At 39.0% G+C, this 23,293-nt stretch overlaps 5 protein-coding genes across 7 annotated transcripts; 3 read left to right on the forward strand and 2 right to left on the reverse strand.

Moving 5' to 3' along the window:
- Window positions 1–6,251: 6,251 nt before the first annotated feature.
- On the reverse strand, window positions 6,252–12,463 carry LOC106647876 (uncharacterized). Its single transcript, XM_089590205.1, has 14 exons — window positions 11,975–12,463; window positions 11,699–11,881; window positions 11,399–11,612; window positions 11,072–11,289; window positions 10,803–10,988; window positions 10,569–10,719; window positions 9,948–10,169; window positions 7,919–7,971; window positions 7,641–7,823; window positions 7,363–7,576; window positions 7,083–7,297; window positions 6,814–7,005; window positions 6,602–6,740; window positions 6,252–6,497 (listed from the first exon to the last, which is right to left on the reverse strand). The coding sequence occupies exons 1-14, from the start codon at window positions 12,140–12,142 to the stop codon at window positions 6,349–6,351; spliced, it is 2,487 nt and encodes an 828-aa protein (XP_089446331.1). The 5' UTR covers window positions 12,143–12,463; the 3' UTR covers window positions 6,252–6,348.
- A 2,712-nt stretch (window positions 12,464–15,175) lies between these two features.
- LOC106635700 (uncharacterized) lies at window positions 15,176–16,510 on the forward strand. Its single transcript, XM_014347771.2, has 3 exons — window positions 15,176–15,390; window positions 15,955–16,012; window positions 16,090–16,510. The coding sequence occupies exons 1-3, from the start codon at window positions 15,289–15,291 to the stop codon at window positions 16,269–16,271; spliced, it is 342 nt and encodes a 113-aa protein (XP_014203257.1). The 5' UTR covers window positions 15,176–15,288; the 3' UTR covers window positions 16,272–16,510.
- A 734-nt stretch (window positions 16,511–17,244) lies between these two features.
- On the forward strand, window positions 17,245–18,626 carry LOC106647936 (protein lin-7 homolog B). 2 transcript variants are annotated; one of them, XM_089590282.1, is made up of 5 exons: window positions 17,245–17,545; window positions 17,609–17,650; window positions 17,733–17,855; window positions 17,920–18,167; window positions 18,243–18,626. In XM_089590282.1, the coding sequence occupies exons 1-5, from the start codon at window positions 17,509–17,511 to the stop codon at window positions 18,399–18,401; spliced, it is 609 nt and encodes a 202-aa protein (XP_089446408.1). In that variant the 5' UTR covers window positions 17,245–17,508; the 3' UTR covers window positions 18,402–18,626. The 2 variants fall into 2 exon arrangements, with proteins under 2 accessions (XP_089446408.1, XP_014220000.1); XM_014364514.2 differs by having other exon boundaries at window positions 17,247–17,545; window positions 17,733–17,845; window positions 17,922–18,167.
- A 235-nt stretch (window positions 18,627–18,861) lies between these two features.
- On the forward strand, window positions 18,862–21,412 carry Tmx3 (Thioredoxin-related transmembrane protein 3). Its single transcript, XM_014364513.2, has 10 exons — window positions 18,862–19,170; window positions 19,448–19,496; window positions 19,568–19,607; window positions 19,673–19,836; window positions 19,907–20,090; window positions 20,158–20,302; window positions 20,376–20,619; window positions 20,700–20,892; window positions 20,967–21,159; window positions 21,222–21,412. The coding sequence occupies exons 1-10, from the start codon at window positions 19,128–19,130 to the stop codon at window positions 21,254–21,256; spliced, it is 1,290 nt and encodes a 429-aa protein (XP_014219999.2). The 5' UTR covers window positions 18,862–19,127; the 3' UTR covers window positions 21,257–21,412.
- PDCD-5 (programmed cell death 5) lies at window positions 21,229–22,648 on the reverse strand. 2 transcript variants are annotated; one of them, XM_089590172.1, is made up of 4 exons: window positions 22,326–22,648; window positions 21,965–22,073; window positions 21,729–21,895; window positions 21,229–21,645 (listed from the first exon to the last, which is right to left on the reverse strand). In XM_089590172.1, exons 1-4 carry the CDS (start codon window positions 22,392–22,394, stop codon window positions 21,601–21,603), a joined length of 390 nt encoding a protein of 129 aa, XP_089446298.1. In that variant the 5' UTR covers window positions 22,395–22,648; the 3' UTR covers window positions 21,229–21,600. The 2 variants fall into 2 exon arrangements, with proteins under 2 accessions (XP_089446298.1, XP_014220004.2); XM_014364518.2 differs by having other exon boundaries at window positions 22,329–22,633.
- Window positions 22,649–23,293: the final 645 nt, after the last annotated feature.

Raw genomic sequence — 23,293 nt, forward strand, 5'->3', positions numbered from 1 at the left:
AGTTATAAGCATGTGTCCGTCTGCCTGACTGCGTGTGGTGTGTGTGTATGTGTTGATGTTGAAAACATTGGACGCGAAAGAGAAAGGAGCACAGCTAGAAAGTGACTGCGTCGTGTATTGGTGTACATACATGCGCACGCGTACGTATAATATCCGTCGAAGGGACGCGGACTCGAGAGCAACGGGTTGTAATATTCCGATTAAGAAAAAAAAAAAAAAAAAAAAAACTGGCTGTTTATCGACAGGGGCGAGATTAGGGCACCGCTGCCCCCTCCCCCGCGCGCAAAAGCGATCTTTTTGTAACTTTCATCCGTACCCACCTTGAAGAGAGCACCGATGAAAATTATACAAAAGGTCGGACCGATCGACCGACGAGCGAGCTTTTCCGGCTCTTATAGAGTCATCGTCGTCTCAACACGCGAGAGAAGACGCGGCAAACTGGAATCGACAAAGTCGAGCCCACACGATGCATTTCTTTCGCGGTTAACGCCGCCGAGCGCCCGCCACTCGCACGGGTTCCCTTTTTTTTTCTCTCTCTCTCTCTCTCTCCTACCGGGAGTCTGCTCTTCTCCTCTTTACCGAGTTCATTGGCAGTCTGTCGGGGACGATAGCGAGCCTAAAAATACGCTCTCGAGAGCCCGCTCCTGGTGTTTTCAGGAACGCGCCCTCGTCCCGGACAAGAGCCGTCGTCTACACACGCACGTCGAGGCCCGTTGCCGGAAAAGAGCAGAGTCGAAAGAAAGAGAGAGAGAAAACACAGGGAACGCCTGCCATATTATACATAAACTCGCCGGCGCTTACCCGCGAAATCAAATCAAAGGAATCGATCCAGCCACCTCTTCTCTCTCTGTCCCCCAAACTCCCCGATCAACGTAATAGTGTATCAAGTAGTTTCGCTCAGAACGATCTCGCTTTTTTCTTTTTTGTATGTTGTTTTTTCCTTCTTTTTTTTTCGTGCGTGCGTGAATGAGAAAAAGAGCGTGCAACGTTTTACCGGCTCGGTTTCCTTCCTCCCTTCGTCAGGATTATAAGTCGGTGGCTCATGTATGAAGCGGCGACTTCTCGATTTGATACGTATACACTGCCAACGCGCGCCAGCAACGGATTCCAAAGTCCGGCATTATTATGCTATTTTCCGATTGATTTCTACTGCATGTTTAATCAAAGTATATTGAAGCGTATGGTGGTTGCGCTACCGGCAAGCTCGCGACTGTATAGTTTATTTTTTTTCTCCACCCTCCTCCCCTAACACACACACACACACACACACTCTTGTTTTTGCATTGTTTTCAAAATTTAGTTGACAAATTTTTTTTTCCCCTCAACTCGCATGACCTCGAGATGTGTAATTATAATGGGCTTGCTGGTGGTCGCGCCACCAAATTGTATATGACGAATGACGAATGTTTTGTTATTGTGCGATTTTTCGATGCGTAACTATTTATTTATAATTATAATAATGATAAATTGTTGGTGATAATAATGATCATGACGACGTTAGCTGATATGGAATATCGGACAACGATAAACGGCGAGTAATTAAATTTAAAAAATAATAGAGTTTAAACAATGAAGTATAAAAATACAGAGCGACTATGTCGACGACGACGACAAAGACGATGGCGAGAATCATGAAGATATAACGATGATGAAGCACAAGATTCATTAATGTTCCTCTTAAGATATTAATAAATATAAAAGTCAGACTTGGGACCGGAGTTAGCGTCTGCACTCTGTCGATCCAAGACGTGGTGGTGCCGATGCGTCCGGTTCTACAGCCAACGCTCGATTTCTTCATCTCTCGTTTGTGAAGCAGCGAATGAAGGATACGAGAAAAATAATAGTGATTTATTGAATAACTTATCAAGGCAAGACAACTAGGCGATTACTATATTCAAATACGTAACTGCGCTCTTGTCACTTTTGTACTTACACCCTCCTGTCCTCTTTTCCTCATTTTTTTTTATTTTTTCAAAATTTTTTATCCGACCACTCGGTGAAAAGACACGATTCAATGAGCGTGATTGCCATTTTTTTCTTCAACATTTATTTTTTATAATTAATTATGAAACAAACAAACAAAAAAAAATACAGATTTTTTTCTTCGAGAATTAAAGAGCAATCGCGTAGCGACTGATTTTTCACCGAGCGTCGATTCATTGGCTTTTTTCCAAACGATTGATTATGCATTTTTCTCCCGTATCCCCAATTTGCGCGTAATTCTTAAGTAAAAGCATTGTAAAGACTTTGTAGATTGTAACTTTTTGTAAAGAAAAAAAAAATAATAATTCAAATCTGTATATTTGTAGTAGCCGTGTACAATTATGATTAATTAATATTATAACGTATCATTATATTAAAGAAAATTGTAAATAGACAAATTGTCAATATAAATTGTCAAAAGAGCGACAGTGAACGATTAAAACGATACATTCAAAGATAATACATGCCTCTGTTTTCATTATTTTTTCCCCTATTATTACTCACTCATTTATAAATAACAATCAATAATTTACGCTTTGGCGTTGTTTTTACAAGACTAAAGAAAAAAAAAAAAAACGAGCTTTTTGAAGCAATATTGATCCTCTCTGTTTACGAATAATACAGAGATCAAAGAAGAGAAAACACGAGTTTGTCGAGTCTAATTTGGGCGAGTTCGGGGCACGGCAGAGGAAGACCTCTATATACGTTACACCGACAGCCCCGAGCGCAAAGCTAACGAGTACATCAGGCCATTCATTTACTTCCCTCTATATAACTCCGATTCGTCGCGTACCGAACTTTATGGCTGTACTATTTTTATCGAAAACCGAAATTGGTCCATTGATCAAAATAACTTTTGTTGTTTTTTTTTGTGTTACAGCAAGAAAAAAAAAAAAAAAAAATGAAACAAATAAAAAACAGTTTTACGAGTTTGAAAAAATGTTTCAGTGATCGTTGCCAGAGTAAAAAGAAAGAAAGGAAGAAAAAAAAAAAAAAAAAAAAAAAAAAAACGTTAGGCAGAGGGTATAACGGAACAACTGGTGCTGTGCGTAACTTCCAGTTATGTTAATGGCTCGTTTCCATCGCCCTTATGGTCGCGATGCAGGCGACGTTGGCAAAAATACGATTCACGATACATATATGTACATATAATGCACGTGGCCTTATTTTTATTTATACAAATGTTTGACGGTTTTTTTTTTTTTTTATCCATCATTCACGTACCTATACACGTAAAATGTGCAATCGAATTTTGCGAAACAATGAAGGCACAGCTCGTGCGATGGATGTCTCTCTTTCTCGGCCCGCATCACGATCCCTATCTTTTTGGAGCGACGGTGTCTCACACACGAGCGAGCGTTTATAACGGGAAACGGCCCAATAATGTAAAATGTGACGGCGACAATGCAACGGAGGTTTTTGGCCCAAAGTTACCCTTTTTTTTTGCGTCACTCGCTGCAGGCCCGCAAACAGCGCAGTTTTTTTTAACGCGTGCTCGGCATTTTTGCTCTTTTCCCTGATTCCCGAGCAACGTCCCAACGGAAGCTCACTTGCGAGCCTTTTTCGGCGTACGTATATACTTTTGACCGTGGACGTGCGCGTGATTTCATCACCGATGGCTCTCGCGAGTAGATAGATCGATGGATCCTTTCTGGAGCGCGTTATATATATTGGTGAAATAATGGTAATGTAAAGCACTTGCAAGTGTATACGTGGAAAAATTACACGGTGGAGCGGTGACGGCACGAAATTTCCGTGAAAGTCAAATAAGTTATACTTAACGAGTGAGCGTGCACGTGTATACATTATGTGCGCAAAGCTGGGGCCAAAGCTCACCCGAGAGAAAATCGGAACGAACGATGTATGTATGTATGTATGTATGTATTATTATTATATACATACGTTGGTGTATGTATGTATATATATATGCGATATGCAGCTGTTCGCAACCTCCTCGTTGCGACGAGCGCTTTCACTTGGCCCTCGGGTCTCCCAGGCATCACGCGAATTTTGATGCCACCACCGCCATGGCTACACAAGTACGATCGACCTCGGTATATTATGTAATGCTGTTCTAGGTAAAGGTACATTAGGCACGAATTTTAGGCTCCTACCTTTTTTTATTGCTGCCTTTTCTCTACGACGTTCTAAAAGTCACTTTTGAATCTTCGTATGATTTTAATTGGTCGATGAGAGATCTGTTGTTTACGGTGAGAATATCGGTAGGATTTTGTTGGAAACGTAATTTTAAGGTATGCTTATGTGTAAAATCACTAGGACTAAGGGATGTCTTTAACCGATTTTGTTCATTCAGATCTCAAAAGTTTTATTTTCCCTTCCTGATTGCGGCTCTTTTTTTTTTTTTTTTCAATTTTTATAAAACAGCACTTTTTTCTTTTTCTTTTTGGGAGAACGATATTACTCTCTTATAAATCGTACATTAATATAAAAAAAAAAGAAAAAAAAAAGGTATTTCACATATTTGAAAGGCAAAGACACGTCTGCTTTTGGTTTGGACACATGAAATGTGGGTGAATTTTGATAGATTGGTAAGCTTTCACTGTGACGGCGATACACTTGAGCATCAAGTAAAATAGCGCTTCTTGTGCAATTCCGTGTGCTTGTCATGGTATACGCAGACGGCCTCATTGCGAGTCATGTGTACGCGTACAGGTAAGCCCACATAATATTGTTTTCATAATAAATCAATCACCTGTACTCGTATCCATATTATACGCACCACTTTAATTGCGACACGAATGTAACAAAAAAAAAAAATAATAATAATCATAATTGTTGAGCATCATCAAAATAAAATTACCGATCTTCTCGGGATCGGCGAAAATCGCTGAGCTAAAAGATTTGTTGTTTCCCTTTCTAAACGTGAAAAAAAAAAAAAAAAATAGATACACATTTTCCATGGATCGTAGAAACGTCGATACGTGCAATTATTGCAAGTTACAAGCGCGCAGGGGGGTACAAGAGATGTACATCCTTGGCCATCGCGAGAGGGTTTTTACGACAATTCGCAAAAAGAGCGAGGTATCTTGTGTAGGTTCCGGTGTGCGCGAAAGAATTTTTCACAGCTCCACGCGCAAAAGTGGATCTACGAATCGAGAGAAGAAGAAAGAAACGAAAAAAAAAAAAAAAAAGTGCCAGACGACTCGGCGCTCTTGGGTTCGCAATAATAAAAAGAAATTTTCTCTCCCGTGGGAGAAAGAACAGGGAGAACATACACTGCACACTCACAAGCGTAAAAACCATCAGCCACGGAAGCGCGGAGTTTAATACGTACGTGGATATACAGATATATACACATTATCCATATACCAATATATATGACTATACGTGTGCGCGTGCGGTAGTTGTGTGTGTATGTAGGGAACAGAAGAGAAGAGAGTAGATTTCTCATAGGTACGAAAGAAGGAAGGGAGGAGAAGAGGAGGGGCAGGAAAAAAGAGGAGTAGTGTGTAGGCGAGGGAGGCATAAAAGCGCCTCACCGGCCGCCTCTGTATATACATGTACGTATAATCCTTCTATTTCTCTCTTTACTCGGGCGCTGGACATAGCTCGCGCACACGTGAATCGCCGGCCCCTCCGCTTTTTCTTTCTTTTCGTTTTTTTTTTATTTTTTATTTTTTTTTTCTTCTCTGCCTGTACTTTCATTCCTTCCGCGATTCGTGCTTTTGCGCCACGCAACGCCGATCGAGCTCCTTCGAAATTTTCAAGACTGTTACTATACCAACCTACCTATAATTGCGCGAAACTACGCCGGGAAGCTTTTTTTATTTCTTGCTATTATTTTCTTTTCCATACGCACCGCGTAAGGCTCTCACGGGGTATTTTAAACAGCGATCCGATATCTCCCTTATACCGATTTATCGGTAATTTCCAAAATCGGATTTTTGCATATCGTCTGCGTAAAACTACAGCGAATTTGACGGTGCATTACAATTCCGTAACTTCGACACACACGGGAGCGAGTTTTGCAATAACTGGAACTTGAAACTGGACTGGAGTGCAGTGGCGGCAATGCATCGAGTACGTATAGCGGTATAGCGCAAAATATCAGTAACGTTACCCATGGAAGCGTAACGACGACGACTGGAGTGGTTCCGTTCCGCTTCCGTCCCTCGTACGTGATGGCTATAATATACCCCATCATTACATACACCCAAACATAATATATCGTACTTGTACACTATAAGGAAGCAACGATGACAACAAGAAAATTAACGTATCAAGTGTGCACAATATAATATGCAGTGTTGACTTATGAATAAAGTTTTTATTATTTTTACACATCCAAATTCATGTAGTAATGTAGGAACACTTGAGAAAAACATCATGGGCGATGGCGGTGAGTCAGTTGAGCTTGGCCGTGTCATCGGGCTGGTGGTACCGGCCGGCAAACAAAATATCGTTCTTTTCCAGATCCAGCAGGAAAAACAGGAACGGCCTATCGGCGCGGAACCTCGTCGTCGTCGACCCCATGAGCGGTATCACCACGGCCTCTGAAAATGTTCATCGTCCCATTTTTTTTTTTTTTTTGTCATCATCGGCCCAATATCCCGTTTTCCCACCTCTTGCCATCCACCGATTGGAAAACATGTATTACCTGAAACGGCCGCGGCGATGGTGCCCTCCTCGTTGATTTCTATGTGCGCGTTGTGCATGAACGCCCCGACCTTTACACCTTTGCCGAGGAACGCCGCCGAAAGATCGGCATCATCGCCAAACAGACTTTTGATGTTCAGCTGCGGATAAGAATGAAATTTGTTACTTTTTTTTCCCAAGCAAAAAAAAAAAAAAAAAACCACATATAGGCACCTCGGACAGCTTGCCCTGCATGTTGAGTTTCGTGCCGATGCTGAATCGCGGTATCTGCAACAGGAGCTCGGTGTCCTGCATGGCCGCCAGGATGGACGATACCGGGGTGAAGGCCATGTCGCGCGACAGATCGGCCAGCGCTTGCATTCCCGTTTTCAGGGGCAGCAGCATCAGCATGCCCATTCGGCCCCCCTGAAAGTTGCACGTAGTTTTGTTTCACATACCTTGGTATTTACTTACTCGCGCCTTTTTTTCGTTTCTTCACTTACCGTGTAGGGGATGAACACGGCTTCGGACACGAGGGAGGGAACCACGGCGTACTTGTAATCGGCAACGATCTCCATCATCGTGACGTCCTTACAGCCCAAGTCTGGCACGTTGAAGCAACTCTTTCGCGTGTCGGCCTTGTCGAAGGCGTGCTCCCACTTGCCCTTGAAGTAAGCCGACGTTGTCAGCAGCAGATTCGTCGAGTCGGTTATGGAGCCTGAACGTGGATTTACAATTTTAGAAAGAGGGAAAAACAAAAAAATCGGCAAGTGGTGCGCGTACTTGGGTCCGTCAGGGAAGTTATGCGTCCGTGGGTGTACTTTGTAATCCACTCGTTAACGGCCTTGACCGTTGCCGTGGAGTTTGAAAAGTCCACCTTCTCGATCTCTCCACCGTAAAAACTGTGCACCGCGTTGCTGTAATTTTGACGCACGTCCACGTTCTTTCCCGTCCATAGTTTTATCGCCGTCTGCAGCTCCGTGTCACCGGTTGGGTCCTGAAAAAATTTTCAAAATCACTTTGACATACATCCGATGGTCGTTTGGGTTTGCGTATATTACCTTGTAGTTGGTAGCAATTAGATTGGATGCCTTTTTCTCTGTGTCCGAAAAATCGGTGATTCGCAGACTGGACAAGATTTCCTGCTGCGTTTTGCCGGTGGCTGCCTCGGCGAGGACTACCAGCGCCGCTTTGACGGTGCTCATGCCGATCACCACGTTACCGGGCTGGGCCTCGTTCACTTGCTGAACATCCGATCCAAGTTCAATTCATTTAATACCGATTTTTTTTTTTTTTTTCATTTCGAGTATTGAATAATCGCATGTCATGTTATACGTACTTGCAACAGCTCGATGTTGAAGTAATTGGTGCGCTCGATTCGGCCGGTACCTACTGCAGAAGTAAATATAATCAAAATTGCGTTTGAAAAAATGTGGGTTTAAAAATTTTCCTCAAACTTATGTACATCATCACTCGGAAGCTTCGGCGAGAACCGCAGACGAGGTTTATTGTGCATTTAAACAGATGTTTCAAATTTTAATTATAATTTAATTCGGTTGGTTTTGAATAAGTTGTTATTGTTCTTTTTTTTCGAATAAAAAGAAACAACAACGTGATTCGCAAGATGAGATATTAACTGCGAAAAAAGCAATTATTGACAAGACTCGCGAGGTAATTTAATTTATTGCTTGCTTTCGATGCGTGTACTGTTAGAAACGGTTGTAAAAATAAAAACACGAGGAGAACATAGAATCGTGACGGTTGGGTTATTCCATCGAATGGGCTTGGGGCATCAAAGGGACTTGGGCACAATCGTTTTATGGATTTTTAAGCACTTTGAAATAAATATTTTTTTGTGCATAATGTGCATTCTGTTTGATGAACAAATTTGTTATTTTTACTGCTCACAATACAAAACTGAGAAAACTGGTTTTTCCCTCTCAGATAAAGGTAATACATTTTAGATATTAAGCTTCACTGTAAAGTATTTCATTTAAATTATTTAAACGCTTCAAATCATTTTATTTACTTTTTTGTTCAAATGGTAATGGACTGTTTTGATTGGAAAAAATGTTGTCAAGCACAGTGTTTTAGAACAATTAATGCATTACATTTGGCAAAAAAAAAAAAATTATACAAAAAAAAAATTTTTAAAACATCCGTGCCCAAGTCTTGTTGCAATAAGTACCAGCATCAGTGCAGATGACCCCGATGATTGCGATGGAAATTAATAGCGGTGCCATTTCGCGCTCGAGCACACGTAATTAAATATTGTAATGTAATGAAAGAAAAGAGACTTAGGCAATAATAGTACATCGATGACTTTATATTTATACACAGGCCGCGCATTGTCGATAATAGTTGATCTGCTTGATGCGTCTTAAATTACGTGTTTTCCGAATCATATAAGCTTCATTGTTATTTATATCGGTGTACTGTATACTAAAACTGTGATGTTTGTTCGTAAAGTACAATGCATGGATACTTTGTCTTAGAATTTTATTTTCAAGATGTAATGCATAATGCATCGTTTGGATTAAAAATCTGTTTTTTTTTGTTTATTAGTTGTTACAAAACAGTAACATAAAGGAAAAAAAGATGCGTTCGACTTTAAAGGAGAATCTAAAATTCAAATACTCGAATGATAAATTTTATTGTCTAAAAATGTATTTTATCTTAGAAAAAGTTTTATTGAGAGTTTATTTTCTTTCTGTAAGAAATTTAATTCACTTTATGCCCAAATCCGATTGTGTACCAAAAGTATACTTTACGCATCAAGCAAACGTTGTTTGTACACGGATAACAAAGATGACTTTGGGATCTCGTGCGAAGGACGGAAACAACATAACTTCGCGTCACCCGATTTGAAAACGCTAATTTAAATACGCTATTTCACCGCGTGGAAACACTGTACATCTGCCACGGTACTCTCGGGGTCATTGGCTTTTTTTTTTTTTTCGTAACGATTTATTTACACCGGCACGAGTATCCATGCTTCTATAGCGTTTATCGCGAGGGAAGCTGTTGCTCCGCGCGTATTATTATCACCATCATCATTTCAGGCCCTCGGAATCTCAGCTCTGAATATTCATGTATTTTTAACGGAGACGTCTTATTCATAGTCGATTCGCGTCACGGCAATCTGTAAATAAACGACTTTGGTCGATTAAAATCCATTAAATCACGCGCTCGTACAGAAAAAAAAAAAAAAAAAAAAAAAAAAAAAAGTCGTACATTACAGATACGCGAGGAGAACCGAACACGATCGTCGAGCTTTTATTTTTCACTCGGTCGAGCACGTGTACACACACGCCCAGAGGTGAAAATATAAATGAAGAAAAAAATAACATCCAAGTGTAATCGGCTACCTGCTGCAGATGTAGGAGCGGCTGGGATTTTCAAATTCATGGGGGCCATTGGCGTTGGCTCGGTCGACACTTTGGCCATTCCGGTTTTCTCCGACGAATTATCCACACCCATGTATGTGCCCATGTATAAAATCGTGCCCGTGCTCTCGTCCTTGATGTAAAAGACAAACGGATGGGTCGCGTGGAAGGTCTCGTCGTTCATCTTGGTGCCGATTTCGATTTCTGAAAAAATCGTTTTTTATCAGCTGTATGAGTTTGTTTAGTAACAAGTAACGAAAAAATAGAGTCGTTGAATAATTGCTATTAGTTGGTAATTCTACGTACGTGTTACATACAGAGGCTATTAATTTCATCACAGTATACTCGCCTCGATCGGGCGAGACGGGTAATTTTCAAAACAATTATCTCCAAGAAGTATTTTTTTCCGCACAGGAATGAAAATTTGTTGTCTTTTTTATTATTATTATTTTTTTTTAAGCAATTGACTTTGTTCGGAGGAAAGAAACGCGCACTCGAGCGTTCAATGTCATCAAATTTCTTTTCTTTTTTTTTTTACGACAGTGATCCTTATCTCGTTGTTTGTCTCGATTAAACAAAAAGAACAGTCTCTGTATTTCTCACCCGTGGCGGTGTAAGCCGTCGAGCCCTGCTCGTTAACCTCGATCCCGGACTTTTGCAGGATGTCGTTGACAACCAGGGGCCTGGACGTCGACTTGGAGCGCAATATACCGGTCAGCGTGGCCGTTTCGTCGAAGATTTCATTGATGCCCAGCTGAAAACAATACAATCACCGGCCCACTGTTCACACGTTCCAACAACAGTCACGAGGTATACGTGTTTGTTATTACTCGTTACCTCGCGGAGAGCGTCCTCCATGTGGCTGGTAAAGTCGAACTTGAATTTCGGAAGTCGCACGTCGACCGGTATCTCTTGCATGAGCCACTCGTACTCGCTCATCTTGTCCGGCTGGATTTTGCCCACCAGGTCGCTCAGATTGCCAGGTTGTTGGGGCAGAATGACGAACATCGAGTACTTGTGGCCCTTCACGATCAAACCGACCCAAAACGTTTGTCATCATTTCTATCATTGTTTTTTTGTCTTAGGTACCATAATCGCGCGCTCACCGCGTAGGGAAGCCGAAGGATCTTCGAGTCCAGGTCCTTGATGAATCCCAGGTACAATTTCTTGGTCGACATCATGTAGGGTACCTGCACGCTCTGGCCCGTGGCCGTGTGGAACTCGGCGCTCCTGGTGTGGCTGGCGTCGAACGGCTGCCGGTACCATTGTCCCTTGAAGTACAGCGCGTTCACGATCACCATCAGACTATCCCGCAGCGTTTCGTCTATTTACACGGATACGTTGTTCGATGATAAATCGTCAATGTGCTACATCATACATTATACATGTGTACAGTTATTCTCCCCCCCCCCCCGAATTAGCATTTGAATCACCATTGGTAATGAGCCGCGGGATGTGTCCTTCGGTGACGTTGTTCACGAAAGAGTTGATTTTTTCGGCCGTGGCTGGCGAGTTCGAGAAGTTGGCGTTGAGCACTTGGGCCTTGTAAAACGTCTCGGCCGTCGCCACGTAGCGCTGCCTCAGCGTGACGCTGTGGTCCACGTAGAAGCGGCTCCCAAAGTTCAGAGAAAACTCGGGTCTTTTCTCCTTTGCAAGGCAACAACGGGTATATATATATATATATGTCACACATTGTACGCATACAGCTGAGCGGGTACATATGTATAATTTACCTTCATAGACTTGAGCACATTGGCGAACCTGTCGCGCGTCTTTAGCTTGTCGTCGGTGATGTTCATGGCGGTGGCGAGCTCCCGGGCGGTGTTATTGTCCGCGCCCTCGTACAGCAGGACCAGCGCGAATTTCAGGGAAATCGGCGAAACCAGTAAGCTCCCGCTGCTGCGTTTGGCCAAACTCTACGCCAACGAGAGACAATGATGTATATATATAGCATTGAGCAAGTGCAGAGGAGGAGGAGGAGCCTCAAAATATGAAAGGGCCGATCTTACCTGAAAGAGCCTCCAGTCGAAGTGGTCGTACCTCTTGCCCTGGTACGGAACAAAGTCGTCGACGTCGTCGATGGGCCTCGGGCTCGAGCTGCCCTTGTCGGTGTCGACGCTCCTCCTCCGCCCGGCTGACGCGCTCGTCACCGAGCCCACCAGGACCACCAGGACCATCAGCCATCCTGTTGCAACTTTTTTTTTTTTTTTTCAGTCCAGCGCATACCGATTTTTTTTTCTTTTTCCACCGATCGCGTATACCGAGTCTTATCACAAACGTAAACAAACTGAGGGCGCGTGTGTACGGAAAAGACGCGAGAGTTGTAAACGTCGTTAGATAACGCGAGCACACGGTGTGAAAGTTATCGCATCGCCGGGATTTCACCGAAAAGGTCAACGGTACGATCGTACAACTGTGTACTTATGAATTACGTGATGTTATTAGAGCGAGAGGCGGAATGACGAAAGAGCAAAGAGAATCTGGAATTCCGGTTGCCGTGAAAATATAGAGATAAACGAGTTTGCGCGATCAAAGTCAATACAAGTACCTAATTGAGAAAAAAAAAAAAAAAAAAAAAACAATGAAAATTAATCGCCGTCGCGTTGGTATGGGTTGAGCGAGGTATTGCGCGCGTTGTGGCCTTGAACGGTATGGATCATAGGATGATCCTTTTTTATGGCGTGGATCGTAGCACGCGTACGTATAGCGAAACTTTTTGGAAAACTCTTACGGTCACTTTTGATTAAAACTTGTACAGAGTTGATGGACAAACAAAAATGCACTGACCTGCTCGTCTTTTTTGCCTCGATAGCGTTGACATCGTTCTTTTTTTTTTTTTTTTTTTTTTCTTTCTTTCTTTCTTGAAGAAGAAGGAAAAAAAGTATGTTTACTTGATACACTTGCGATAATACTGTAGAGGCGAGCTCTCGGAGCCGTGCGACTCGAACAAGAGCGTGCGCTCGACAGGCGCTTGTCTGATGCTGCGAATCACGTACAGCCGGTCGCTTAGAAAATATATAAGAGGAGGAGGTGGAGACCGGGATTGGTTGTCGCGGCAGCCGAGCGGGCCGCTAATCATGTCCGCGTCTTTTTCGATGATTGTATACATCTCATTGAGATATGTTTTTTTTTTTTTTTTTTTTCCTTCCTCTTAAGATTTTCTTTTACGAGGTTTTTTGGAAATCGGCGATAATTTTATGCTCACGTGTGAGATAAATCGGTAAAATCAAGTTATCCGTGGTTTCGGTACGAGGAAATGTACAGTGTTGAATATTTACACATTTCATGAATGTTACCCAGTGTTGAAAAAATGGCTAATTTTTTTTTTTTTTTTTTTTTTTTTTTTTACTGTGTAACCGTTGTCCAAAGTCCAACCGATTTCGAGTCGAATCAAACAAATTCTCCAAAATCTTGCAGGAGTAGATCGTTTTATTATTCGTCTTATGTTAAAAAAAGTGCTAAAATTGTTTTTTCTTTCAAATATTTACTCTTATAAATTTATAAATAGGATTACTGCTTGGCGTAAGTATATTTTGGAGCGAAACTATAAAGAGTAGCGATATATTGTTTTACCTTTGAATTCTTCTCGAAAGTGTGTTTTCGAAGAATCTTGGAATAAGAAGAGTCAAAGTAAACAATCAATCAATTAAATAATAACCAAACAGATGAATAAAAATATCGTGATTGAAGCACGAGAAAAAGCTTTAATTGCAATTTTTGCCATATTCAATAAGTTAAAGCCGATTTGAAAAAAACAAAAATGAGCTTGCTTTTTTTCTGGTAAGTATTGGAGCGTGATTGATGTGGGTTTGACCATATATATAGCTTTTGTTTCGTAAGTGTGTAAACAGTTGATTCATCGGAACTTTTTTATTGCAATCTTCGTTGTGATATGCTGACACTTATTGCACTTAGATAAAACTGAAAACTATATTACCAACGCGCTTCGATTATAATTAAATCGAAAAAATGTACTAATTTGAATTTTTTTATGTTACGAACAAAGCTATGAAAATTTAGGGCAAATTTTTTAAATTTTCACCGGCGTCTTATTGAAAATTTGTCTAAAAAATCGAAGTACGTAATATATCCAGAGTTGGGCACATAAATCTATTCAATTTTTTTGCAATTTAATTGTTTTTTAGTGCAGTGTATTATTAACGATAAAAATTTTTTTTAAATACGATCCATTAAAATTTGAAAGAAAAAAAAGTCAAATAATTGCAAAATTTTTTTTTTCTTCATTTATTATTGTTAACAATACTTACCAACTAAAATAAATTTTCCGCAAAAATGATGCACTGTATTAAAAACTTTTTCCAAATTACCTGAAAGCTTAGAAAAAATTGTTCCCAAGTTTTTATCAAGTTAAAAATACATTATATTCGACTAAAATTCATAAGAAAAACAAATTTGTATGATTTTTAAAAATAAGCGTGTAGACTCTAGGAATCGCAATATCAATGACCTCCCCGTTCCATCTATGTTGTGTGCGCTTACATTGTGTTTACGCACATACAACGTACGTCATATAAAAAAATTGAAAAGATAAATCTTTCGGTCTTACGCCATACCAAGTCCGCGTGGGTGTACTTAAAAAAAAAAAAAAATTTGAAAAAATTTCCACCCCACATACGGAAACAAATAAAAGTATCCTCGTTAAATTTTTCGCAACAACCATCGAGTTGCGTAACAATACTTTCCCGTGCTCTCTCAACTTATATTCATCGAGGCATCTGCGCGTTCATAGGAAACTTACAGCGAGATTAATTAATTACATGTGGACGCTGACGGGGAGAGCGACGTATACACATCTTTCTCTATGCAAACAACAGATAAATCAGTCTATCTTCCCATACATATGTATATACGTGTTCGTGTACTCACAGCTGCGGGAAAATGAGAATATTTTTGTTTTCGTGGTTTTCTTTTAAGATATTACGCGACACCCCTTAAAATATTAAGTATCGTGTCGCTCAGGCTATTAGGAACAACAAGAGAAAGAGAAGAAAAAAAAACAACGGCTAAACTGCAACGGACGAGCACTTGCCAACTAAGCCTCCACTCTCGCGTATAAAAGTAAAAAACAACTGTTTGTCCATGTGTGCGCGCTTGATGAACGCACTCGACGAGGAGCCGCCGCCTTCGCGGAGAGAGAGAAATGAGGTTGAGCCTTTGTAAGTTTCAGTTTTAGTCCAGCCGCGGCTCGTTGCACCGGCAATAGTTGCGCAGTGCCAATTTTATTTTATTTTTTTTGCTGATTTTCCGCGCCTTTTCGCGGACTCCACTCGATTTTTCTCATCGAAAAAAAAAAAGGGGCGAGATGCCACGATCGGCTTTTGTCGGAGCCGTAGCGGTGCTCTTGGTAGCTCTGGCCGCAGTCGACGCTGCTCCGAAATCTTCTTGCTTGAAGAGCAAACTGGACGTAAGGCAATGCTATCATACTATATACGCTTGTTTCGAAACTCAAAGCGTGACTTTTTCTCAATAACAAAACCGCGTACACCAGACATATTTTATACCGTACCGATCGGTATATATTTATACACGTACTCACGGGGATCCTGAAAATGATTAAATTCACCAAGAATTTGTATCCAACGTGTGTCGTATTGTTTCGCACACATTTGATTAAAGAGAAAGCGCTCATGGAGGCGCAACAGAAATATATTCGTGTCTTTTGCAAAAATGGAAGGAAAAAAAAGGTTTTTTCTTTAAACCCAATGCCGAAGCATAATCCGCGACCTTCTGCCTATGTTGCGTGTGCAGTCATTACATTCATTAAAAATTAATATGGTGTGCTACCGCTGCTTCGATCAATTATGTTACACAACAAAGTGTAGAAAAAAAAGAAAAAAAAAGAAAAGCCACTTACTGTGGTTATTATACATAGTATGCATATTGTATTTATTTAAACTGTGTAATGTATTCATATAGTTGTAAAAGTATGTATATATAAAGATTTATCAAAATGTTGTTGATTCGACAGTGCGTCCATAGCACGGACTGCTGTTCGGGATGCTGCTCGGAAAACAAGTGCGTCGAATGTAAGTGAGGACAGTAATAAACGTTATCATTGGTAAAAAAATAATTTAAGAAAAAAAAAAAAAAAAAAAATCCACAGATGCAGAGTCCTGTCAGAGAGACCTGGCCAAATTGGGTGCAGGCAAGGGCGGCCCGTGCGCTAGTCTTGACCCTCCGTGCAAGCCGTCCTACACGTGTGTCCTGCAACAGGCCCTGTGCTCCAACTCGCCGTGCAAGCCCGTACCGACGTGTGTCCCACCGGATTACCACGATTACGACTAGAAAAATGCATCTCCAACGCTGTTTTCCATATACACCCTGCATGCACTTTGTGTTTTTACGAAGCTATATATACCACATGTACCTATATCGTCTTATTATTATTTACAACCCCACTGCTGATCGCAGAAAATTGTAGTACGTAAGTTTAGCACGTATAGCTGTTGCACGTTTGCATTTATATTTTCTTACAAGTGTAATACATATGCATATATTTTTTTCACGAGATAATAAAGAGATTTGAGAAATCCATACGTTTTTAATAATACATCTTTTTTGTTCTCCAAGTTATAATTACATTGTGCACACTCGAGAAAACGAGTGTCAAAGTATATACATCAGATTTACGAGTATCATTTACCACCTACATACATTACGAAATCAATGAAGAAGAATACCGAAAAATATAGATCATGAAAAAATATTGGCCTCGGGTATTTTTTCCGTACGATTAAAAGTTGTGAACAATTGAGTGCAGTGACTCGTGACGTCATATCAATTTCATGCAGAAAAAAAAGTTACTTTGTTTACGTGAGGAAAACATCGTGTCAAATATAATCTATGAACTTTATGTGTACATTAGAATCGGTGCTCTTCGTACAGGTACATTTATTAGTATAACAGAGAAAAAACTACAGTTGCAACTAACGTAATTGAAATTAAATACAATTATTGTTATTTGTAGCGTAAGGATTTAGTACATGAGTATTTATTTTTCGAGCTACGCCATAAAGTTTTTTTTTTCAACAATACAGACAAAGTATTGAGATTATTTTTCCTTCGATGCAATTTCACACTGAACGTGAATAAAAACGTTCTTGTTTAAAAGTCAAGAGCTGAAGAATTCGAGCTCGATAGGTTGTGAATTTTTAAATAATGGCGCGAAAAATATGGGCGTGTCTCTGCGCTCCACTGCTCCGTTTGCGCCCCTTTCGCGTCGTCCGCGATAAAAATATATACACGAGTGACATGACAGACCGATCGGAGCTATTTATATTTTGGAGTTGTGATAATCACAAGTGATTCTATACGACAGAATTAAAAAAACAAATTGTATCGTGTGTGTATATGTACAAATATTTTTCTACACTTTCGTACACACAGGTTTTGTACTCGATCAAGAAACGTCAATTTCAAAAACATCACATTTAACCTTGTCGTGTGTAAATCATTTGTAAATTAATTTTTGTAAAAGTTCGTTGTAAGTAGACTTTTTTAGAAAATCTGACAGTCGCTGGCCATGGCTCTTGTAGATCAATCTCTCGATCTCAATAGAGGTAAAACCAACTGCAATTAGTTTTTTTTTAACAGCAAGACTAAGTTGTCCTTTCTTTTTGTAGATATCAAAAGGTCCATCGAACTACTAGAAAAGTTACAAAAGAGTAAGTTACAACATTAATCTAGATCTATGTTATATTTCACATTCAATTTGTGGCTGTCATTGTATCGAATCATTTTGTTTAGGTGGGGAAATTCCAGTGACAAAACTGGCTGCCCTGCAAAAGGTTTTACAGAGCGATTTTTTGCACGCTGTTAGGGAAGTTTATGAGCACATTTACGATACCATTGACATTCAAGTAGGTAATCTTTTTTGCAATGCTGCTAGTAAAATACGCACATAAGATTAGTAAATTTAAGAAATATCCGATTAAGGGTTCCCAAGATGTGAGAGCTTCAGCAACTGCCAAAGCCACTGTGGCTACATTTGCTGCCAGCGAGGGCCATGCACATCCCAGAGTTGTTGAATTACCAAAAACTGATGAAGGTCTTGGATTTAACGTTATGGGAGGAAAAGAACAAAATTCACCTATTTATATATCAAGAATTATTCCTGGTGGAGTGGCCGATAGGCATGGAGGCCTCAAACGAGGTGATCAGTTACTGTCAGTCAATGGAGTGGTAAATTTCTGATAATAAAAACTGATTAATGCTCAATTGAACGTTGAATAGTTACTCTCGTAATAATAATTTCAGTGCGTTGAAGGAGAAAATCACGAAAAAGCCGTAGAATTATTGAAACAAGCACAAAATTCTGTAAAACTCGTCGTTCGTTACACCCCAAGAGTTTTGGAGGAAATGGAATTGCGTTTTGACAAGCAAAGAACAGCCAGAAGACGCCAAAATGTTCAGTAAAGAGTATTAATGAAGTATATACTACATTCTTTGTAATTAAGTAATTCATGCACATATGGATGTATTATTGCATCTTTTTATTATTACTCACAAAAAAATCACTAGAATTATTTATTCGTTTCTAACAATATTATGATTTATTTGAAAAATGATCTTTATTTGTAACTATTTGTACTTAAATTTTTTTTGAACTTGGGAATAAAACACAATATTTTCAATACTTTAAAATAAGAGTGAATTTTTAATAAAGTTTGTCTATAAAATATTTAATAATAAAATGGTATTATAAATATGTGGAGGTAAAGCGTTTGAAAATGAAACGAAATTATCCAATTTAAAGTTTTTTAAAGTTTTTTCTCATAGCTACATAAATAGCCCCACATAGTGTCACAGCTATATAGCTCTAGTGCACGTGTGTGGGTTTATGTGTGTGGAACTCTATATTCAGTTGTCAGTGCGCTCGAACTGCTCGAAGGGCTCTCGATGATAAGTATAACATTTTCCAATTTCCACGGAAAATGCTGACGGCCACTGCCTTTACAAACCGTACTTAAAAGGAATAGTTGTAAATAAACCGAGGGCGTGCAGGTATTTGTTAATGAAATGGAACTAATGGCAAGTTCGAGACAAACAAAACTTTACTGTTCACGTTATTGAAACTCACGAATTCGACTCGCTACATCGCCTATTTTCTACTTTGCATGTGTCTCCATTCATTGTTTAACGATGGTTTCGTTGTCCAGACTTATGTTTTTTATCATCTGCTGTGGTAAGTAAACATCAAAAAACACGTAAACAAACTGCGTATACACATTAATTCATAACCTTTATCTTGCATGTAAATGTTACCGATCGATAATATCGACGCTAGAATGCGTTTTTTTGTGACTTTCATTTTTGGAGCATACGAGTAAAATATAACGTACTCTACTTTCCAACTGTGTATTTATAGAACAACTAAAATTCTCATTCATAATTTCTCTTATTGCAAGAAATTATTTTTTTTAATGGTCTGTTAATTGCTTGGTTTTTGATATTTGTTACAGTACTAGCCAATGTTGCAATAGGATCTCGAGTTTTGGAACTTAGCGATAAGTATGTGGTCAAAAGTTATGCTGATTAAAATTTGGTCTTATAACATTCTAATTCTTCAAAATTAATTACAGATTTTTGGAAATACATAAGGAAGGGCAATGGCTCGTGATGGTAAAAATATCAATGTAAAAGAAATAAGTAATGATATGTAATTGACCTTTTGTAAATGTTCCCAGATGTATGCACCATGGTGTGCTCACTGCAAAAGATTAGAACCGATATGGGCTCATGTTGCTCAGTACCTTCACTCATCTCCTGTCGGAGTTGGCAGAATAGATTGCACTCGCTTTACAAAGGTTGCTCATTCTTTCAAAATCAAAGGATTCCCTACAATAATATTGTAAGCACTAGTTTCTTTGATTATCTGATGTTTTCAATGGCTCATAATATCAAGAGTTTCGTTTATCCAGCTTAAAAGGAGACCAAGAATTTGTTTACAATGGAGATAGAACGAGGGATGAAATAGTTAAATTTGCTCTTAGACTCAGTGGACCACCAGTGCAAGAAGTAACCAAGACCATAAGTTTTAACACTTTGAAAAAAGATAGAGACTTGTATTTTTTATACGTTGGTGAAAGATCTGGAATATTATGGGTAATTAACTTTTTAGGTAAAAGTAATTTATTGACACATGATCCATCTCGATTTTATTTCACTGCAGGATATGTATCATGAAGTTGCTAACCAATTCCAGCCACATGCATTTTTTTATCAATCTCATCCAGTAGTAGTTGATAAACATGCTCCAATAGAAAATACACCCGCACTTTTTGTATATAAAGAAAACGTACATTACAATTTTACAGGTACACAAAATATTTGGATGAATATTAATTCAATGTAAATTAATTTATGTAAATGTTATTTTGTAATGTTTAGGTCATAGCGCAATAACAGACGCTGATCAATTGAACGAAACTTTGTATAGATGGATCAATGCTGAACGCTTTCCTACATTCCCTAAGGTCACGCGCGGAAACATTAATCAACTTTTTTTAACAAACAAAAATCTAGTCTTAGCAGTAGTCGAAGAAAACCAACTAGAAGAAATTCCACCTGATATGTTGGAGTTTCGAGATATGGTTGAATCTGTGATCAAAAGGAAACGTGAAAAATACCATGAGTAAACGAACACCTACATATTTAATTTGATTAATATATTAAGAATTTCAAAAAATTGAATTTTTTTTTTTATTTTTTTAGCCATTTCCAGTTTGGTTGGATAGCCAATCCTGACCTAGTCAATAGTATAGCAATGATGGTTGTACCATTACCAAGTTTGATTGTCATTAATTCAACGACAAATCATCACTACATTCCAGAAGATGAGCCAGAAAAGTTAACACCTGATGTAATTGAAACGTTCCTAGAACAAATAAGAAGTGAAAGCGTCCCTGTAAGATATTTCACACATCTAAATTGTCAATTTCTTCAGCTGTTCGTGGTAACTTTTAATCGAATATTTTTTAGAAATATGGTGGAAACAGTTTTGTTGTGAGAATATATCGGTCATGGTTTGAAGTCCGATCTGCTCTTGCATCAATGTGGTATGGTAATCCAATTCTGACATTGGTCTTGTTTGGCTTGCCTGCTGGATTCTTATCACTTATTTGCTACAATATCTGGTGTCCAGATATCTTTGATGCCGATGACGATGAAAAAGGTAAGAAATAAACTTTAGAGACTGGAAATTTTTTAAAATAATTTATTTTTATCATCTTTTAGAATCCACGGGATCGAGTCACATAAAAAAAGACTAGATTATGCTTGCCAAGCAAAAAATGTTAACGTTCTAAAAGTGATAAAAATAGCCATTGTTACAAATTCAATAATTCTAACATAAACCATTACTTTTTTTAAGTTTATTACAAGAAAATGTTTGTGTAAATGTGCAAATGTGTAATGCTGCGTATTATGAAAGCGTAATGATATTAATGATTAGAATTCCTAATAAAGTTTTAATGAACTTGTGTAAAAACTGAATAATCATTTCTCATCCTCCATGATATCTTCAAGTAATGTTATAAGAAAACAAATCTTAACACAGTCTGTAAGAGACTTCCATTTGACAAGCCAATATTATGGGAGCGAGACTTATTTAATGTTACAAGTCATCATCAGAATCCAAAGCTGCTCTGCGCCTATCAAACTAAAAATGTATGCATAATCATTAGTTTACTTATTTAAATTCATTTGGATTTAATTTTGTTCTACAATTAGCATTGAACTTACTTTAACAACTGGAGTCTTTTGTGTAGTTTGTTTGTTTATCGATTCTAGAATCTTAATTAATTCTGACTCTCCAAGTTTACTTGAAATTTGTCCTCTGTTAGCCATAGCCAATATCATGTTTTCCACCATTTTTCCTTTTTCTGGCTTTCCCAAAGATAACGTATTTACTGGATAAAATTTAGTTTGTTAATAAAAAAACGTACACGTCTATTAAAAAAAAATTTCAGTGGACATACATCTTGCTCTGGCATTTTGATCAAGTACTTGGCTGAGCACCATGTTTTTCATTTCTTCCATTTGTTGTTGTTTTTCCTGTGCCGCTTGTTGATTGCTGGCATTGTCACCCTTGGATAAAACATATTTTTTAATTAACAAACTTTAGATTGTTTCACAGTTGAGTAACGTATAACCTCAAAAAAAAAAAAATGTGTCCACATCAAAATTTACGAGAACTGTGATAATAAAAAATAACTATGAAAACATTAAAAGTAAAAAAAGTTTTGACATGCATCAAATTTTTCATCATTTAGAGTCTGTATCCACTGGTTTCGCATAAGACTTTGAAATTTTACAATGCTTTTATATGTTTTTCTACACTACCTTGTACTGCGATTGCAATTGTGCTAATCGCTGTTTCCGCAGTTCTTCTAATTCTGCATCTCCCATTGTCTTAATTTATTATATATTCAACTAGACAAGTAACAACTTTTAATAATACTAGTTTTTGTTAGCTCCCTTTTTCTTTATACTACACATAAATCACTGACACTTGACTCCGAACTTAACTACTGGTGAGATTGCGGAATATATACGGAATCAGTAGATTCGTTCACCTTACAATCCAGGGACGGTCGGGGACGGTGTGAGCGAGTCGGAGACGAAAGTGAACAAGTGCTCTTCTCCGATCGTCCCTGATCGTCCCTGACCGTACGCGATGCGCAGTTGTACACGTTAGGTTAGATTAATGCTGTATGTAAACAATAGTTTGTAAATAAAGAAGTGCAAATACAAACAAGTTTGTTTACTTTTTGCATTAATCTAACCTAACGTGTACAACTGCGCATCGCGTACGGTCAGGGACGATCGCGGACGATCGGAGAAGAGCACTTGTTCACTTTCGTCTCCGACTCGCTCACACCGTCCCCGACCGTCCCTGGATTGTAAGGTGAACGAATCTAGTATCACCAGTAAATAAATATATACATAATAGGTACCAGTAAATCGACAGTAGCGCCCCCAACCACGCAACATTGTTGTCACGGTACACATGTAACTGGCTGGCAGCGGTTGCGGAATCACCCTGTGGTATACCATTCCACCGTTCTTGTATTATTAGGTCATGGGGTTATACCATTACACCGTTCCTATGTTATTGGGTTATTATTCCGTCGTTCCTGTTTATTGGATCATGGGTGTAATCCGCAATCCCGCCAACAGTAAAGCAGACGACGTCGGTCTATAACTTGCTCTTTATCGTGACATTTTCTGATTGTAAACAAAGCATATTGTGCTAGACGTAAACACATACGCAGACCAAAATGGTAGTTTTCCTACGAGTTTGAAAA

The sequence above is a fragment of the Copidosoma floridanum genome, unplaced genomic scaffold, assembly GCF_036245765.1.
Source record: "Copidosoma floridanum isolate Cflo_tuat_1 unplaced genomic scaffold, Cflo_Japanese_pri ptg000012l, whole genome shotgun sequence".
NCBI classification, from domain to species: Eukaryota; Metazoa; Arthropoda; class Insecta; order Hymenoptera; family Encyrtidae; genus Copidosoma; species Copidosoma floridanum.

What these genes read in the sequence shown, in the direction of transcription:
- LOC106647876 (XM_089590205.1), bottom strand. Translation starts at nt 12,142, where the DNA reads ATGGTCCTGGTGGTCCTGGTGGGCTCGGTGACGAGCGCGTCAGCCGGG. An exon ending in TCCTTCGGCTTCCCTACGCG is followed by an intron (nt 10,989 to 11,071) that starts GTGAGCGCGCGA and finishes TTGATCGTGAAG; the next exon opens with GGCCACAAGTACTCGATGTT. An exon ending in CATCGCCGCGGCCGTTTCAG is followed by an intron (nt 6,498 to 6,601) that starts GTAATACATGTT and finishes GAACATTTTCAG; the next exon opens with AGGCCGTGGTGATACCGCTC.
- Tmx3 (XM_014364513.2), top strand. Translation starts at nt 19,128, where the DNA reads ATGGTTTCGTTGTCCAGACTTATGTTTTTTATCATCTGCTGTG. An exon ending in GGATTCCCTACAATAATATT is followed by an intron (nt 19,837 to 19,906) that starts GTAAGCACTAGT and finishes TCGTTTATCCAG; the next exon opens with CTTAAAAGGAGACCAAGAAT. An exon ending in CGTACATTACAATTTTACAG is followed by an intron (nt 20,303 to 20,375) that starts GTACACAAAATA and finishes TGTAATGTTTAG; the next exon opens with GTCATAGCGCAATAACAGAC.
- PDCD-5 (XM_089590172.1), bottom strand. Translation starts at nt 22,394, where the DNA reads ATGGGAGATGCAGAATTAGAAGAACTGCGGAAACAGCGATTAGCACAA. An exon ending in TGCAATCGCAGTACAAGGTA is followed by an intron (nt 22,074 to 22,325) that starts GTGTAGAAAAAC and finishes GTTTTATCCAAG; the next exon opens with GGTGACAATGCCAGCAATCA. An exon ending in TCAAAATGCCAGAGCAAGAT is followed by an intron (nt 21,896 to 21,964) that starts GTATGTCCACTG and finishes AATTTTATCCAG; the next exon opens with TAAATACGTTATCTTTGGGA.
- LOC106635700 (XM_014347771.2), top strand. Translation starts at nt 15,289, where the DNA reads ATGCCACGATCGGCTTTTGTCGGAGCCGTAGCGGTGCTCTTGGTAGCT. An exon ending in GCTTGAAGAGCAAACTGGAC is followed by an intron (nt 15,391 to 15,954) that starts GTAAGGCAATGC and finishes TTGATTCGACAG; the next exon opens with TGCGTCCATAGCACGGACTG. An exon ending in GGAAAACAAGTGCGTCGAAT is followed by an intron (nt 16,013 to 16,089) that starts GTAAGTGAGGAC and finishes AAAAATCCACAG; the next exon opens with ATGCAGAGTCCTGTCAGAGA.
- LOC106647936 (XM_089590282.1), top strand. Translation starts at nt 17,509, where the DNA reads ATGGCTCTTGTAGATCAATCTCTCGATCTCAATAGAG. An exon ending in ATCTCTCGATCTCAATAGAG is followed by an intron (nt 17,546 to 17,608) that starts GTAAAACCAACT and finishes TTCTTTTTGTAG; the next exon opens with ATATCAAAAGGTCCATCGAA. An exon ending in TGACATTCAAGTAGGTAATC is followed by an intron (nt 17,856 to 17,919) that starts TTTTTTGCAATG and finishes AATATCCGATTA; the next exon opens with AGGGTTCCCAAGATGTGAGA.